This window comes from Vulpes vulpes, chromosome 8 (genome assembly GCF_048418805.1).
Source record: "Vulpes vulpes isolate BD-2025 chromosome 8, VulVul3, whole genome shotgun sequence".
Classification (NCBI taxonomy): Eukaryota; Metazoa; Chordata; class Mammalia; order Carnivora; family Canidae; genus Vulpes; species Vulpes vulpes.
Genome location: NC_132787.1, coordinates 38,293,004 through 38,311,733, shown reverse-complemented (window position 1 = coordinate 38,311,733; position 18,730 = coordinate 38,293,004). Strand labels below are relative to the sequence as shown.

Below are 18,730 nucleotides of genomic sequence, written 5' to 3'. Positions count from 1 at the left end.
GTTCCAGTTATCACTATTATCACTACCAGACCCTGAATGAAGGAAGTACTGAGGGATGTTTTTTAGGAAAACAGAAATTGAACCTAGAAAAAAGAATAAGATACAAGGAGAAATCATGGGCAAAGAACCTATAAACATGAAGATGTATCTAAAGAAGCACTGATTGTGTAAAGCTATAATAAAAATGCTAAATTTAGTGGTATTCAAAGTGGAGGGGTCAGTGAGGTAGTGAGAAAAGAAGTAACATTTTAGGGACAACTGGGTGGCTCAGTTGGTTGGGCATCTATCTGCCTTTGGCTCAGGTCATGATTCCAGGCTCCTGGGTTCGAGCCCCAAATCAGGCTCCCTGGTTGGTGGGAAGTCTGCCTCTCTCTCTGCCTCTACCCACCACTCTCCCTACTCATGCTCGCTCTCTCTCCCTCTGTCAAATACATAAATAAAATCTTAAAAACAAAACAACAAAAAAAAAAGGAACACTTTAAAAAGAAGTAATAGTAGAAGGCACAAAATAAGATGGGTAATAGAAATCCAAATATATCAACACCACAACTGAATATAAAATGATTGAAAAGAGGCAAAACTTCCCACTAAGAGGACAGGAAAGATTAGGTTACATTAAAATAACAAGGATGAGATATAGTGAGCTACTACTACACATCTATGAAAATCACTAAGACAAATGGTGTCAATGAATCAGAGCAACTGGAACTCATACATTGCTGGAAGAAATGCAGATGACACAGCCAACTTGAGAAACAGTTGGGAAGTTTATTACAAAATTAAACATATGCTTGGCATACCACCCACTAATACCACTCCTAACTATTTATCAGAGAAATTAAAGTATATGTCTACACAAAAAGCTGTACACAAATACCACCTCATATTTATTTACTATGATGGCAACTATTAACAACAACAACAACAAAAAAAAAAAAACAGAAAATAACAAATATTGATGAGGTTGTGAGAAACTGGAACCCTTGTGCCCTGTAGGTAGAATGTGAAATGGCAGAGCCACCATGGAAAGCAGTATGGGAGCTCCTCAAAGAACTAAGAATAGAATTGCCGCGTGATCCAGCAATTCCTCCTCTGGGTATCTACCCAAAAGAAGGCAAGGTCTTGAAAAAATATCTGTAACCTTCAGTTCGTTGCATTATTATTCACTCTGCCTAACATGAAAACAACTCAAGTGTCCATTACGATACAAATGGATAAGCAAAACATGATAGATACGTACAGCATACACTCGGGCTTAAAAATGAAGGAAATTCTGAGCTGAATGGGAGTAAGAGGTATGAACTAACATTACAAAATAAATAAGTCACAGAGATGAAAAGTACAGCATGGAGAAGAGTATAGTTAGTAAGATTATAAAAGGTGGTTTGGTGACAGATGGGGACTACACTTATCTTTTTTTTTTTTTAAGATTTTATTTATTTATTCATGAGAGACACAGAAACAGAAGTAGAGACACAGGCAGAGGGAGCAGGTTCCATGCAGGAAGCCCCATGTGGGACTCGATCCCCCGTCTCCAGGATCACGCCCTAGGCCGAAGGTGGTGCTAAACTGCTGAGCCACCCAGGCTGCCCTACACTTATCTTGATGAGCACTGAGTAATTAATGTAAGGAAGTGTTGAATCACTATGTTGTCCACCTGAAACTATATAATGCTGGATGTTAATTGTACTGCAATAAAAAAGAGACTTTCTTCCTAAGAGTTTATTGTTAATAATAGTGATAGTACTTCAGAATACCCCACTTACATGTACAATGTAAATAGGTAATATTTTACTTTCCAAGCAAATTTGTGAGCGTATGACCATTTACTTTGTGCCCCTTTGTGCCTGGCACATCTGTGCCTCTGAAACAAACGGCCTTAAGCACTTTTGTTAAATTGTTGACAAATAATCCTTTTATGCTGTTGTTCTCAAACCTGTTCTCTAGATGCTGGCATGTGTTGTAAAATAAGGTGCAAATTTAAAACAATGCCTGTGTTGAAAGAAATGATTTAAACACCAAAAGAAAAAGGAAATTCTGACATATGCCATAACATAAGGATGGATTGTAAAGACATTATGCTAAGCGAGATAAGCCAGGCCCATAAAGACAAATCCTCTATGATTCCACTAACATGAAGTACTTGGAGTTGTCAGAAGCATAGAGAAAGAACATAGAATGGTGGTGGCCAGGGGCTGGGGAAGAGGAGGGAAAAGGGGAAGTTATTGCTTAATGGGTATAGAGTTTCAATTTTGCAAGAGAAAAAGAGTTCTGGAGACAGACACTGAAATTGGTTCCACCATGGCATGAATATACTTAATGCCACTCAAGTGTGCGCCAAAAAATGAGTAAGATAGTAAATATTATTTTATGTGTGTTTACCACAATTTTTAAATTGGAGGGGGGAAAATGACTTTTTTTAGAGGGAGGGAGGGGCAGAGGGAGAAGGAGAGAGAGAATCTAAAGCAGGCTGCCCCCAGCTCTCACAACCCTGAGATCATGACCTGAGCTAAAAATCAAGAGTTGGACTCTTAACCAACTGAGCCACCTAGGCACCCCCTACATGCATGTTTATAGCAGCTTTATCCTTAATTGCCAAAGACTAGACACGACAAAACGTCCTTCAGCCGGTGAATGGGTAAACACGTTGTTGTAGTTCTCCTCAACAACAAACAGGAACAATCTCCTGATACCTGCAACAACACAGATGGTTGCCTGGTGGGTGATGTTCAATGAAAGAAGTCAGACCTAGAAGGCAAAATACTCTAAGTATGGCATGAATACAGTTACATGAATTTGGGGGGAAAAGAAAAAAAAGGAAAGCTATAGGAAAAGGGAAAAGGTCGCTGGCTACCAAGACTAGAGGCTTGGGGAAATATCACCTACAAAGGAGCACAAAACTCTCGAAAGAGGACACTGCCCCATAGTCTGTGGTGGTTACATGGCTCTCCACTTTTGTGGAGGCTCTTAGACCTGGAAGGGTGGCCTTTACTGTATGTAAATTACACCTCGATAAGTCTGACTTTTAAAAATAATCATAATGAAAGCCAGCTATGTGCTCTTTCATGCAGTATATCTGAAACAAACCCAACACGGACCGGTTGAGAATGTGAAAGAAGATACAATGAGCAAACGCTAACCTAAAAACGGTGAGGTGCCTAAATATTAATGTCAGATTTTAAGGCATAAGGCATTGTTAAAAATGACCAGTCATTACCTAAAAGGAACAGTTCACTGAGATTCAACATTTCTAAAATCTAATTGCAAAGGCTCAAAATAAAGCAAAACTTGATAGCTTTACATGAAGAAATTAACAAATTCATCCCCACTATAGAAAAATGTAATACAATTCTCTTAGTAATGGGTAGTTGAAGCCGACATAAAGGAGTAAGTATATAGAATATTTGCATAGCACAATTAACGAACTTTTGAATTAAGTGTATATAGAACCCTGTACCAATCAGAGAATACATTATTTTGGAGCCTATGTAGAATTGCAAAACAGATCATGTAGGAGGCCAGAAACAAATCTCCCCAAATTTCTAAATTGGAAATCAAGGGGCTCCTGGGTGGCTCAGTGGTTGAACGTCTGCCTTTGGCTCAAGGTGTGATCCTGGGGTCCTGGGATCGAGTCCCGCATCAGACTCCCCGCAGACAGCCTGCTTCTCCCTCTGCCTGTGTCTCTGCCTCCCTTTCTGTGCCTCTCATGAATAAATAAATAAAATCTTTAAACAAATAAGTAAATTGGAAATCAGTGTAGTTACAAAAGATAACCAGAAATTCTAAACATCTGGAAATTTTGAACACACTTTAATAGGTTAAGAAAGAATTCCATGGAAAGTAGAAAATCCATAGAACCAAATGAAAATGAGAATATCAAAATTGGTGTGGCTAAGACAGCATTTAGAGGAAAATTATGGCTTCACAAATGTACATATCAGTCAATAAAAAGTTTGAGAAATCAGTGCTGGCGAAGATAAAAACAAATGATCTTACTATTTCTCAACATATACAGGGAAATGAAAGGAATGGCCAACCATTTCTCTAGATGCTTTGCCCCTTAATCAGAGAGCCATTAGGTCATAAGGAAGAAGAATACCTCATGTATAGGTGTTCAGCGTTGGTAAGGGAGCCTTGTTAACTAAATGTTTATATAATTGAAATTATCCAAAGAAAATTAAAGATGAGTCGTGGTTTCACATTGTCCATATTACCTTCATGAGTACACACATAAACTGGCCTTTTTGGACAGTGTACCACCCTGTATAGACTTCATCCATGAAGTTCTCTTGTACTCAATCAGGATGATCTGTTCAAACCATCCAGCATCTACCAACCATCTACCCTGCCTAAGCTGCTAGGGTGAATTCAAAATTGAACCAAGTCAGCTTTGAGGGGCTCTAAAGTGTGGTTTGCCAGGGGGTCTAGGCAGTGGGGTGAAGTGCTAAGAGTTAAGGTTGGCAGGATAAACGTGACACGCCACGGGGAGGAATGTCAGCAAAGGTTTGTAAGCAGTGAAATTATTAGCATAACCACAACTTTAGGGCAACAGCATCCCAGAACAGCCTACCTTCTTGAGTCCTGAAGTCATCCTCAGCAAAGATATTAAAGTTGCCACACAGCCCACAGGTCTTGTTGAAGTATCTGTCTGACAGCAGGACTTGAAAGTTGCCATTGCCATCAATTCTGGCCACAAAGCCATAGGCCTCACTGGACAGCTTGTAGTAGCCAGCCTCCGCCTCTAGATACAGCCCATTGGAGGCGTAGGGCATGGAGATGCTGGAGGGACAAGGAGGAGCTCAGGAAGCATGCTTCTCATGCATTTCCTGGATGTCCCTCCACCTTCCAACCCCAACCCCATGCTCCAGGGTTGGGACCTTGGTGCAAAGTCTCCTTGACCAGGAGTCGGGATATGGGTCTTTCACCCAGTCCTGCCACTCACTTTCCCTGGGCACATTTACTTCCTGTCTCTGGGCCCCGGCTCCCTCATCTGAAAAAACAAGGGGGGTTGCAAAGTGGTCCCCAGGGTCCATATTAACCTGAACATTCTGGGCTTCTGACTTACCTTTGGGTCCCCTGCAGCATGGTACCATTGACAAATAAATGAATGTCGAAAAATTCTCCGAGATACACGGAGAGGCTCACTCTCTTGCCATTTTGGAAGCCCCCTGAAAGAGAAAAGAGTCAGTAACTATGATTATTACCAAAAAAGCCGGGATATTTACCTCTAATCATCTGATGTACATCATTAATCCCATCTCATGGAAAACTCTCCCCAAGGACATAACAAATGAACAACAACAAAAAAATCTTCCCCAAAATATCATTTACTCACTCATTTTTCCCTTCATCTAAAAATACTTATTGCGCGCCTTCTGGATACATAGTTCACTAATAGTCTCTTCTATTTCTCAAAAGAAAACTGTAACAGCATGATCCCTGGGACGCTCAGTAGTTGAGCATCTGCCTTTGGATCAAGTCATGATTCTGGGGTCCTGGGATCGAGTCCCACATCAGGCTCCCCACAGGGACCCTGCTTCTCCCTCTGCTTATGTCTCTGCCTCTCTCTCTGTCTCTCATGAATAAATAAATAAAATCTTTTTTAAAAAAAAAAGCATGACCCCTTCTTCTGGGAGCTTACCATCTAAGTAAGAGAAGCAGGCAGCAATTGACCATACTGTAAGGCAGTGAATAAAGGCAACATTGTGAGTTAGCGGTAACAGGTACCCCAGGATAGAGTTATGTAATATGTCCTCTTAGGACAACCCAAATCAGAATCCCTGGGCTCTTGTTTAAAATGGAGACTCGTGAGTTCTGTCTCAGTTTACTGAATTTGATTCTCTAGGAGACAGTTAGAGATCCTGCGGGCAAAGTGCCTTGATCCACATGGGAAACTCAGGAAGGAGGCATGAAATGATTGATATTGCCATGAGATATGTGTGAATAGGCGAACACATGAGAAAAAGGTCTCTGAACAAGGGTTCAGCTGTGAGAGGCAAACCCAGAGGCCTGCAGAGGCCAGGGTGGGAGCAGTGACCTAAAAGCGGGGAAGCAAGCAGGAGCCCCATTTGGCACAGCACCATGGAGATTCATCCCACTGCGGGGCCCTGAGAACTGGAATCTCTAAAGATAACCAACTGGCGACAGAGAGTGAAGGAGCCAGAGGGAACGATGTAGAGTCTGAGTCTTAAGCCTCAGAGCCTGGGAAGTTGCTAAAAATGAGAAAGAAAGATGAGGGGCAGCAGAAGACACAGAGATGGAAGATGCTGGAGAAGAGGGAGTCAAATATGGAGTTCGACGCCTGAGGGTCCTGCAGAAATGGGGCAAAGAACCCAGGCAAAAAGATTAGGCTTGAAAATGAGGAAATATTCCCTCTCCTAGAAGAGTGTAGGCTCCAGTGGCTCAGCAAAAGAAGAGGCAAGAATGTCTGTGGAACTGGGGGCACCTGGGTGGCTCAGGTCATGATCCCAGGGTCCTGGGATTAAGCCCCACATCGGGCTCCCTGCTTGGCAAAGAGACCCCTTCTCCCTTTGCCCCCCTTCCTCGTGTGCTCTCTCTCTCTCTGAAATAAATTAAGTAATAATAATGATGATGATAATAATAATAATAATAATAATAATGGAATGTGGAACTAAGTGCAGGAGGTGGGAAGGTATGTTTGCATTAGATAGGCTGCTACCATGGCTTGGGCCACTGACCAAGTCAGAGAGAAAGAGTTCCCCAGCTGAGGCTTGAGCTGGACAGAGCTGCCGGAGGACAGCGATGAGCTATTGCAATGCACGCATGCACACACGCACACACACGTGCACGCAAGCACACACGCACGCACACACCAACCGGAAAATACAGTCGCTTCTGCTGAGATTTCAGCGAGGGAGTCACAGGTAAATAACTGGCCCATTCTAAGAGTAGATTCCTGAATGATCCACAGCCGCTCAGGGGCCCCCAGAGAAGGCCCCCAGACCACCTGCAGCCCACAAACCACGGTCTGCAGAGCTCCAGGCCACATTAAAGGGGGTGTTGTCCTGTTTCCCTGACGAGCTTGCCGGCTCTGCGTTTTCACTTAGAACAGTTTTGCAGCAAGCAAATCTTTGAATAGTTCATCAAACTTTCTGACGGCAAGAAATTAGCCAAAGAAAAACAAACACAACCCCCAGGTGATCCGACAAAGAGAGCAAAACACTAATGGCAGAATCTGAGCGGTGGGCATATGGATGGATGGTCACCGTCTCAATCTTTCAACGTTTCTACATGTTTGAACATTTCTGAGGTAAAATCTCAAGAAAACAAGCAAATGGGACAGCCTGGTGACAACCCTCCCCAGAGCCTTCCATGCCCCTGGGCCTTCGCAGTGGACCGAAGACCAGCTCCCTTCCCGGGGCCTCCTCTGGAGCTGAGCCTACCCAACAGGGCACGGCTCCGTCTACCTCCTGCCTGCAAGAGAGGGTGCATGATGAGCCCAGGAAACTGGAGGCTCTGGGTCCCTTATGACCGTAGAACCTGTCTCCTTATCAATGTGATTTTCCTTGCCTTCCATGGCCAGTGTCACAGAGCAGATGGACAGGTAGTCCTGTCCCTGCTCCACCGGGTTAACTTCAGCCAATATGTTGCCTCTGAGCCAAAGGCATCTCCTTCCTAGAAATGAGAGGAATCCCCATGTGCCTCTCCTGCAGGCTCTCCCATCCTCTCACGAGGATTCCAAAAGGCTCTGGAGAACAAGTCAGCCAGGGAGCATGTAGCTGGAGGGTGGGTAGGAAATGCTCTGGATGCAACCAGGCAGCTTGGGGTGAGCCACCACCCTGCAGCTGTCAGAGCTTTTGAGGGTGTAGAATCACCCAAATATTCGCTTGCTCCATGGAGGGCAGGTGCCCTAGGAAAGCCGAGCTCACTATCCCTGTAAGGGTGAAAGGCTCCCACTGTGTGGGGGTGCATGGGAGCCCCCACTCTTTGCAAATAAATAATAAAGGCAGCCTGTCCCCACTGATAGTGGGACTTGGATCCACCCAGGTGGCTACCCTCGGGATAGCTTGCCCATCGTCACAGAGCCAGTGAATGGTGAGACAGTTGGGACTCTCAGACCAGGCGCTGGTTTAAGTATTTGAAGAGCTGGCTCTATGTGCCCAGGAAAGATCAACATTAGGAAGCCAGGGAGCATTTCTGAACAGAGACTGTGTGAGGCCACGCCTGTCAGGGGAAGGGGGTGGCTGGCTGCCCAGGATCATCACTTGTCCAGGGGACAGTGCAGAGGGGGCGGGCACTAGACTGTGAAGAGCCTGCAGGATTCCTGACACTGGACATCAGAGGGAGGCCCTAAGAGCAGTCACTCCACACCCAAAGCAGGTGGGCAGCAAGGAGATTTTTGGAAATGTGACCTGGAGAAGACTTCAATACAGAAAAACACACCATGGGGGTACCTGGCTGGCTCAGTTGGTAAAGCATGCAACTCCTGATCTGAGGGTCGTGGGTTCAAGCTCCATGCTGGGTGTAGAGTTTACTTAAACATAAAGATCTTTAAGAGAGAGGGGAGGGGGGGAGAAAAGCAGTATGGCAGCAGGAAAACTCTTGGGGGATGGTCTAAACAGGTGGCTTTAAAAACCTTCTTGCTCATTCTCCCCTGAGTGGCTCAGTTGGTTAAGCAACCACTGAGGACAGGGTCCCAGGATCGACTCCTGCATCGGGCTGCCTGCTCAATGGGGAGCCTATTTCTCCTTCTTCCTCTGCCAACCCCCTGCTTGTGCTCTCCTACTCTATCTCTCTGTCAAATAAAAGCTTTTAAAAAAATAAAAAACAAAACGTTTTTGCCCAGAAAGCAGAGTAAAAACGCAGTTTACTTCATGACCCAATATGCACACACCCATACGTTTCACATCCCTTACCCTTTCATGTGCCGTGCCCTCTGACACCTAAGGTTTTCTATTCTACTCCATTTAATTTCTTTAAATGCTGGTTACACCCATTAATTTTAAATCCATATGTTATGACTCACTTTGAAAAACACTGATGTAGAGATAGAGAAACTGAAGCCTAAGTTGACAACATGGTTTGTCCACCCCAGCAAGAGTGACATTTGTGGCCAGGCACCTCTGTGTGGTAGGGCCTTCTGGTGGCTAATTAGCAGGAACACCGACCTCCAGCCACTCAATGACAGTAGCATCCACCCCCAAATTGTGACAATCCAAAATGTCTCCAGATCCTGCCAAATGTCCTCTAGGAGAAAAATCAACCAGGTTGAGAACCATTGGTTTATGCTGTTAACACGAGGCAGAGCCCGTCCACAGGTTTCCTGACTCCAAGTCTAAATCTCCTTTCAAAACACAAAGCTGCCTAATGGGGCCTCTGAGTGCTCTGGATTGAGTTAACCGCTAATACAGGAGGGAACTCCGGATTAGCCTTATATTTTATTTGCTTCCTTCCCTCCCTGCAGAACGCAGGGGAGGATCTGATGATGTACAGCCATTAGGACAACGAGCTTATAAATTGCCAGTGAGCCCAGGAGGGACTCTATAGACAAACAGGTTAGCGCTTCCTATAACCATTGAGAGAAGATGGGCTGGGTGTCCCCCACAAGAGGCCAGAGCAAACCAGGGAAGTTCTCCCCATGGCGCTGTCTCTCATCTGGCCTCATGAACTCAGTGACTGAGGGGACTAAGTGAGGGAGCAAGGCTTTCCCCCACATGTTGGATGGGACATGTACTGGGTAGCAAGCTGGCAGCTAGAACCAGGGTCAGATCTGGTGCTTTCCTGGACTTTAGAACGTGAAAATCACTAATGTGCATTTCTAACAAACACTCTACCTCCACGCCTGCGATTCTGATGCAGGTGATCATGTTACAAATGCCAAAAAACAGGGATCTGGTCTAATAGCGTCATTTACTAATATGGAAACTAAGGGTCCTCTGGGTAAGTGACAACACGGGGCGGTTGTTCTACGGCTCTCTCTGGGCTGGCTTGGAACCAGACCCTGCAGCTTGCCTTGGGAAGAGCAGTCTCTGAGCAGTGGGCATCAGGACTCCAGTGGTCCCTGCGCCTGGTTCCTGGACCGGTGGGCCGCGGGACCTGTGGCCGTGGCCTGCCTGGACCTGCCCCGACCAAGAGCCAGGATCAAGGAAAGGCTCTTTCCCTTTGCACCAGGTGGTCCTTCATGCTTAGACATAAACACTTTACCCAGGATGTGAACAAGGTCCACAAGCCCTCTAGACGAATGGAAATCTGTGATTTGGAAGCAAGGAAACAGGATGTCATTGGAGAACAATGGGGCAGAGGTGTATGTGAGGACAGACATGCACGTGTAAATTGGAAGTGTCATGTTAAGCGTGCCTGACCCTGGTGCCTGGTGCCTCGGGCCCTGGAAGCAGCCATGCCAACCCACCCTCCCCAGCCCCAGCCTCCTCAGATTACTCCTCTCTTCCCAACACTCTCACCACCAGCAGCACCAAAAATACAAAAGTAACCACCCAGTAACCACTGCTCTCTGATGTTAGCAGTATGAATTTTGGTAGGAATTAAATGAATCTGAGTTAAAGTGTGATTAACCCAGGACTGCCTGGGTGGCTTAGTCTGCTAAGTGGCTGCCTTTGGCTCAGGTCATGATCCCTGGGTCCTGGAATCGAGGCCCACATCAGACTCTCTGCTCCATGGGGACTCTGTTTCTCCCTCTCTCTCTGCCCCTCTCCTTCACTCATGCTCTCTTGAACCATCTCTTTCTCAAATAGATAAATAAAATCTTTGAAGAAAAGAGTGAGTAACACATAGCCTGCTTTAGGCCAATTACCTGCCAGAAAACTGACAGCTGACAAGTTGTTTTAAGAACAACACAGGGGCTCCTGGGTGGCTCAGAGGGTGAAGTGTCCACCTTCAGCTCAGGTCAGGACCCCAGGATCCTGGGATCGAGCCCTGCAGCTGGCTCCCGGCTCAGCAGAGGGTCTGCTTCTCCCTCTGCCTCTCCCCATGCTTGTGCTCTCTCTCCCTCTCACTCTCTCACTCATTCTCTAAATAAATACAATTTAAAAAATAATAATAACCCAGTGGGGGTCAGAGGGGTTCCCACTGAGATGTTTTGAAACATAGAGGCCTAACACACCCCTGCAGTTTCTCCTTGGCCCCTGAAACCCCAAAAAGGATGGGCAAAAACGCCAGGCCTCAGACACAAACCCAAGCTAATGTCCCCCTGACCTTGACAGACACAGCCTCCAGGGCCCCGTGGCCCCATGGCCCACCATGTTCACGTCCAACAATTGGACACCCTGTGTTAAGGTGGCTACTTTCAATCACTAATATTGGGGTAACACTTCACACTTTCTCTCCCTTGATCCTCACAGTATCTCCATCTTAAAGATGAGGTGGTGGGAGCTAGGATGCATGCCCACTTCCCTAAGGACTCAGTGAACAGGGGGAGCCAAGACCAGTGCATGGTTTTCTGACTGTAACTGTGGCTCTTTCTAAGCTTCCTTTTCCACTGGGGGCAGAGCCACCACCTGCTAGGGGATGGAAAACAATCAGTCCCCACGAGTGGTTGAGCCCAGGGCTGGACTGGGCCAGAGTGGTCAGGGGGCTTCCTGGAGGAGGTGACAGTGACAGCCTAAGTTTCCCTGCCTGTGAGGCGTACCCTGAATGGGGAGGGGTCCGGAGTGGGGTTTTAGATTTCATTACACCTTGTTTCAAATCCACCTCCAGGATAAGGAGTCCGCTGCTGGAGTCAAGACAGCAACCCCTAGTGTCTCCATATAGTCCCCCTTCCCAGAAAGTCTCCTGAAGCCAGAAGCCGCACAGTGGAGAGGGTGTCACTTGTCCTTCAAAATCTTTTCTCCTGTCACTCCTAATCCTCTATTCCCACTGATATCCCAGACTCATCTTAGGGAAGGGGTCTTATGTAAGAGGTCTGTATGGAACCCCTCTATGATTTTTTTAAGATGTGTAGAACTAAGAACACATAGAAAGATCAGAAGATGGTTTCAATGTCAGTTTCCTAGTTGTGATATTTGAGTATAGTTTTGCACAATGTTACTAATGAAAGGTAAACTGGGTAAACTGTTGTTGTGTTTTGTTTTTATAACTGCATTGAATCTACAATTAGCTGAAAATAAAAATGTTAATTTTTTTAAAAATAAATTAATCTTAGATATTATCTCCAGGAACTTTTGGATATTTTATGGAGATACAAGAAGCCACTCTGGGTTGTGGGTTGTTTTTTTTTTTTTTTTTAATTGGGAATTTAAAAAGGAAGATATGGTGTTTGCCTTGTGATGAGAACTTTTAAGACTTGCTCTCTTAGGAGCTTTGTACACCACATGGCAGTGTTAGCCATGGTCATCATGTTGTACATCCCATCTCCAGGACTTATCTTAGAAATGGAGGGTTGTATTTTTTGACCACCTGTATCCAATCCCCCTTCACCCATTACCTGCCTCTGATAACCACAAATCTGATGTCTTCTTCTAAGAGTTTGGGTTTTGTTTTTCTTTTCTTTTCTAGATGCCACATAGAAGTGAGATCATACAGTATTTTTCTCTTATTTCATTTAGCATCATGCCCTGAAGATCGTGTTGCTGTAAGTACACTAGGATTTTGAAGGTACAGAAATCCACTTAAAATAAACATTGGGGCCATCTGAGGCAGGAGGGGCTTGGTCCTGAGCCTCCCAGGGAAGGTGAGGGGTTGCTTTTTCTCTACAATTGCTCTCTTGAGTCACTACCCAGTTGCTGCCTCTAAAGCAAGGGTTGGGTGGGGGGTAAGTTCAGTATTCTGAATGGCTTTCTCCATTTGTCATGCGCTAAGGATATCTGTGGTCCTTTTCACATTCCCTGCCTGGTTATCATGGCCAAGACCACCCTACCTATTGCCTTTCTCACTTTCTGGACCATATTTGGCAAAGTAGCCTTTCCCTGTTCACTAGACTAGCTCCTCACTGCTGCTGAATCGAGGAACAAACTCCCTATCAGGCCGTCAGTCTCACCCCCTGACCCAGCCTTTCCTCCTGCTATTCCCCAGCCCCATGCTTCTCAAAGTCTCGTCCCCAAATCAGCAGCAGCAGCAGCAGCAGCAGCAGCAGCAGCAGGCAACTGGGAACTTATTGGAAATAAGCATTTCAGGGGCACCTGGGCAGCTCAGTGGTTGAGCGCCTGCCTTTGGCTCAGGTCATGATCCCAGAGTCCTGAGATTGGGTCGGGCATCAGGCTCCCCATAGGGAGCCTGCTTCTCCCTCTGCCTAAGTCTCTGCCTCTCTCTCTGAATAAATAAATAAAATCTTAAAAAAGAAAGAAATGAACATTTCAGTCCCCACTCCAGATCCACTGACTCAAAAACTCTGGTGATGGAGCCCCAGCAACCTGTTTCTAACCAGCTCTTGCAGCGATCCTGACACAGGTTGTTTGAGAACCTGGTGCAAGCCACACTCCCCGTGGGGCTGCCGTGAGAGGTCATCCACCCCTCCAGCCTCCTCCCTACGCTCAGGCTGTCACCCCTGCATGTAGCACACACACACACACACACCCTGCTCTGTCCTTTCTGCCCAACAGAACCCTCCCCCAAGGCTCCTCTCATGCCATGCTTTTCATGAAATCAGGGAGGCTCTTCAATACAACACGGCACCGGGCTTTGTGAACCCCAGTGGTCAGGGCTGCCAGAGACCCCAGTGAGCCAAGCACCAGGAAACAAAGATGAGTGGGACATGGTCCTTCCTCCTCCTCATGGTGGAGGAGGAACAATTGCAGCCTAGTGAATTTGGGGCCACTGAATTCACACTGAGACAGAGTTTCTAGCAGAGGTAGGGCAGGTGGTGAAGGCATAAGGAGCAGCCAGAGAAGCAGGGGAGCCTCCTAGTTACAGCAGCTGTCAGACCACGCAGCAACCAGACAGCCCACCCTGCACTGAGCACCGAGGGCTGCATCCAGCCTGGGAGACCAGTGCAGTGACCGCCCCTAGAACCCTCCTGCCTGCATCTGGTTAAGGGTCTGAGTGTTGACAAAAACATACCTTGACCAAACCTAAATTGGGCTCCTCTGAGCCCACCTCTCAGTTAGGTCCCCACCTTAGGCTTTGTCCTTGGTCTGATTAGTTCAGTTTAGCAAGAATCTTGCTGGGTCAGTTTATCAAAAATCCCTCATCCTTAATATCTGACCAGTTCCTCATACCCCTCCTCAATATCTTATCAACCCAGCCCGCCTTCAGCAAGAACCCTATCAGGCAGGCTTAGCCAGATGTCTTCCCCGATGTATTCCCCTTTGATTTCCCATCCACTGACACCACCACCACCACCACCACCCCGCACCCAGCTCCTTGGCTGTAAGTCCCCACGTGGTCTTGTTATATTAGGAGTGGAGCCCTCATGTCTCTCCCCTACTGCACCCCCCTCATGGCAATGGCCCCTCTTGAATAAAGCCTTCCTGACTCTCTTTACCAATAGTCATGAAAAACTGCTTTAACAACATGGGTCTTCCATTGCCACATCATCTCCCCGAGGCTGCGGACTCTGTCTTTGCTAGGTTCTGCAGCATCCTCACTCACACGTCACACACATCTGATCCATTCCCAGTGTGAAGATCACTAAACCACAATCTTCCACCACCACCTCCAGCCCCACTCCTAGCCCTGGAGAGCACCCTCTCTCCTTAGTGCAGAACATTGATGCATCCTGACAGGTGCAGGTCAAAATCCAGCTCTTGCTTTTATTAACTGTCAACCCTTGGCAGGATCATGCCACCTCCTCAGGCTGGACTTTTCATTTGTAAAACAGGGGGCTGCACCCATATGCACATCTCAGAACCACCGTGGGGTGCAGAGGTAATGCAGCCACCATACCAGCACTCTTCCAGGAGCACATGAGGTGCTCAATCAACATCACTAGGTACCCTGAATTCCACCAAGAATGTGGCAATGACCCCTCCCAAGTGCCAGGAACTCTGTGTGTTACAGAGCATCTTCTGGTTCATCGTTTTTCTTGATGTTTTACAGCTCCCAGAGTGCCACCTGGACACAAAGCAATGGACACAACCACTGGAAAGACTCTCTCCACCCCACCAGGCTCCCAAGAGAGAGACCTGGAGGGAAGCTCTAGGTCATAGAAAGGCCATTCCCGTCTGTGCTTCTGCAGGAATCCGCTGTCATCAGAATACCCCCACAGCCCTCACCCTAGGGTTGAGCTTAGCTGGCACCTGCTCTGGATCCCCCCACTTCAGTGCCTCGGACTCACCAATAAGTGAGACGGAGTGTTCCTGGCAGTCCCCAGCCAGGAGGTAACTGCAGTCTCCCGCAAAGCTGTACATGCTCTCATCAAAGGTGTTGATGAAGTCACCTCCGAAGAGGCTACATCGGGCCATCGATGACCTTCCAACAGTCCCTTTTGTACAAAGTTTCCCTGGAGGGAGAGACTGCAGGTGAGCAGATCTGGGATCATCAGCCCAACCCACTCCCGCCTTATAGAAATCAGGCTGTGTCTGATAAAAATTGGGCTGTAAGGAAGTACTTTCCATCCTAAACAAGACTAAAGTTGTCGCTTTGGGCCCTCAAAAATCACCGAGGAATCATAACAATAATAAAGTAACAGCTCTTCAGGATATCTATTTATTTTAAGACATTTAGTTACTGATTTAAAATGTTAATACATGCTTATCAGAGAAAACTTGAAGAATACAGAAGAAAAATACAAATAGGGTAAAGTTATGTTACCAACATTCAGCAATAACTAGGGGTAACATATTAGTTTTCTCTTTCTATCTCACAGCATATATACAATTACAGATTTTTTACTTATTTATAATTATCCCATACAAATTGTATAACCCGTCTGTTTCTCAATGTATTGTAAAGAATTTGTCATACCATTTTGTATACTTGCAAAACATGATTTGTAGTGACTATAGTATATTTTGCATCTAAAGTCACAGTGTGACTTCCTACTGTTAGCATTTTTCCAAATTTTTTAACATAAGTAGATTGTAATGAGCATCCTTATACATAAATCTTCTAGTATATCTTGAACAGTTTATATTCAAATAAATTAGTATGTGTGTTCAACTCATAGAATCTATAAAGTGTTAGCTCCCTTAGGGCCACATGCTAACTCTCAGGAGTTAGCCATTCCTCCTGCCACTTCCTCACCGGGTGTGTGTGTGTGTTGTCATCAGGTATGGCACCAAAGAATAAATTTCTAAGTTTTCTGGATCCACTGGCAGAGGACCCACCTAGTCAGAACATGTAGAAGTTATGAAAAATGTACATTTTTCTCCACTCTACATTGTGAGCAGCAGGCTGGATGTTGCTGGCCCTGAGTGGTCTAAGTGGGGACAGAGAAGGGTCCCTCTTGCCATTCACAGACTCAGTATCTCAGCAAGGGAAATAAGGCAGTGTAGTCCAGTGAAAGAGTAGTGGCCTGGGACCAAGGAGAACTGACCTCTTATCTTTGCTTTATGTGACTTTGGAGCATTTGTTTTTCCTCTCTGACCCTCAGTCTCTTTGTCTGTACTCTGAGAGGTTCAACTAGATGACCTCAGCAATCTCTATCCAAGTCTTGGATTCCTTCTTCCCCAGCCTGCAGCCCCATCATAGAGGACTGTTCTTGTGTGGCCCTTGTGCTTCTTAATTGTCCAATCAGAGTAGGCATTTGCAGGGACCTGCTCCTTGGGGAAAACAAGCCAGGGGCAGGGGGCTCTGAAGAAGCTTCAAGAGAGGAGTTAACCAGTGACTCTGGCAGGCCCAACACAAGCCTAACCCAGGGTGGCCACACAGGTGAGCTCCAGACACACCTGCTGATTCCTGAAAGGGAGTTATTCCAAATGGCCCTGAGGCAGGAATAAAGAATGGAAGCAATTTGGTACCTACCTGGCAAGATGAGGGCCAGAGCCAGCAGCACCCTCGCAAGTCTGGTAAGACTCATCTGCCACGAAGCAGGAGAAATGATTAGTGATCACTGTCCTCGCAGAGAGCTACTGGTATGTACTACTACTGTCCGTGTGCAAAGTGGGAAGAATTTTTTTTAAAGCAAGAAAAAAGATTGATCCTCACTGGCCCCTGTTTGCCCTTGAACATGGAGTGCTGGTCCCCAAAAAAAAGCTCCCAGCCAAGACCAGGCCCAAGAATAAGAATCACTGTGAGCCAGACCCCAGATGCCTTTCCCCAAACCATAGTCCCAGAGCCCAGACAGAGGAGGAAAGCTCTGCCTCTCCTCTCTATGCCTCCAGGCCAGCCTGGCCCCTCATTACCCCGCACTCCTGCACCAGCTAGGAGCTGACATGCACCTAATTCCCTCCTGCCTCTTCATCCTTCCACGCCTGGCAGCAAACTGGAGAGAAGGAGCTGTCTCATGCTTCTGCTCCCACCACAGGCACCCACACATTGAGAACACTCAACAACCGGGTTTGCTGGTCAGTCCCCAGCGCTATACCATGAGCACGTGGCCTAGTGCCAGCCCAGAGTTGCTGCTCAGGCAATGAGCTGATGAATGAACAGGAGTCTGGTAGCCCCAGGCCCAAGCAAGGCCCCCCATAGCGTGCCCCTCTCCGGAGAGAGAGCGTTGACCCTGACTGCAGAGCACACTCCAACCCCTTAGCGCCCCTGCCACAGCCCTCTCCTCTTGAAAACGTTGTTAAATGGGTACAGAATCTATCACCTGAGATTTGCTGGGCCGGGGTTCCTTTCCTACCCAATTCCTCATCCAACCAACCAAAAAGAGACAAACCCGATCTGTCATTCGCCTGTGAGAGGAACACTTCAATGTCAGGGATAGTCACGTCGTGGCCTCGGAGCAGGTGACCCTCTACAACCTCCCAACACACAGGTAGATCAAGCTGCTCCCAGAAGACACCCAGACGTGAGAGCAAAACCTGTTCCAGGCTTGCCACATCAAGTATCACAAGCAGTAAGCCGGGCATGCACGGAAGCAGCCACAGGGACACCCCAATGACAAGTGAAGAGCCGGCCTAAGGGTGGTCCCTGGCTTTGGATCACCCTCCAAACAAGCCCTTCCAGCCCCGGGACAGAGGACACCCCCTCTTCCCCAGGGGCTGAGACCAGTCCTGATCTCCTCCCCCGCAACTCAGCCAGTCCTGCTCCCAAAAGACCAGACCTTTCCCTGCAAGCGGGGCCAACAGGTATCTCGAAGGTCCGCTGGGAAGCTGGCCACACGACAGTGCCACCGGCCTAGGCCATGCTCCCAGCAGCTGAGGCCGACCCGGACGCTGCGGCTCTGGGCTGTCTCGCTGCTAAGTGACCCAGGGGCTGCACGCCTGGGCCAGGGGGAGATAAAGCCCAGTGGTGACGTCCACCAACCCCCCTCCTTCCCCACCACAATAGCCCTGGGCCGCCACCGCGGGGATTGGCCTCCTGCTAATTACTAACAGGAAACAATGAACGGAAACGGTATTAGAAATACCTCCAAGCCGATAAGGCTTTGAAAAGTTTGGTGGGAGACCTCGGACAGCTGCCATAATGAGGGGCCTTGGCCTCCCCACGCCCCCCCGCACCCCAACCCTGGTCCTCCCCACGCAGAGACCTCCCCACACACAGGGGATGACCGGGAAGGCTGCCTGTCCCCGGGGCAGGGGGAAGAATCCCAACCCCATCCACACGGCTCCTGGATCCGGCTTCCAAGGCCAGACACCGGGGAAGTTTGGAAAAACACCTCAACCTGAGCCAAATTAGCCGCTGTGTTTGCAGAGAGAAGAGAAATACTGCTTCCTGCCCATGCTGAGGTATGAATGATGCAGTCCTGGCCCTGACGGAAACAGGCCCTCTGCGT

At 47.3% G+C, this 18,730-nt stretch overlaps 1 protein-coding gene across 2 annotated transcripts in view; it reads right to left on the bottom strand.

Moving 5' to 3' along the window:
- VWF (von Willebrand factor) overlaps window positions 1-18,243 on the bottom strand; it is a 137,167-nt gene extending 118,924 nt beyond the window's left edge. Inside the window, exons 1-5 of one of the 2 annotated variants that reach the window (XM_072766161.1) lie at window positions 18,059-18,243; window positions 16,816-16,870; window positions 15,188-15,352; window positions 5,066-5,168; window positions 4,571-4,779 (exon numbers count right to left, since the gene is read on the bottom strand). In XM_072766161.1, coding sequence (XP_072622262.1) covers window positions 4,571-4,779; window positions 5,066-5,168; window positions 15,188-15,352; window positions 16,816-16,870 — 532 coding nt within the window. In that variant the 5' untranslated portion in view covers window positions 18,059-18,243. The remainder of the gene's footprint in view (window positions 1-4,570; window positions 4,780-5,065; window positions 5,169-15,187; window positions 15,353-16,815; window positions 16,871-18,058) is intronic. The other variant, XM_072766163.1, reaches the window with a different exon arrangement.
- Window positions 18,244-18,730: the final 487 nt, after the last annotated feature.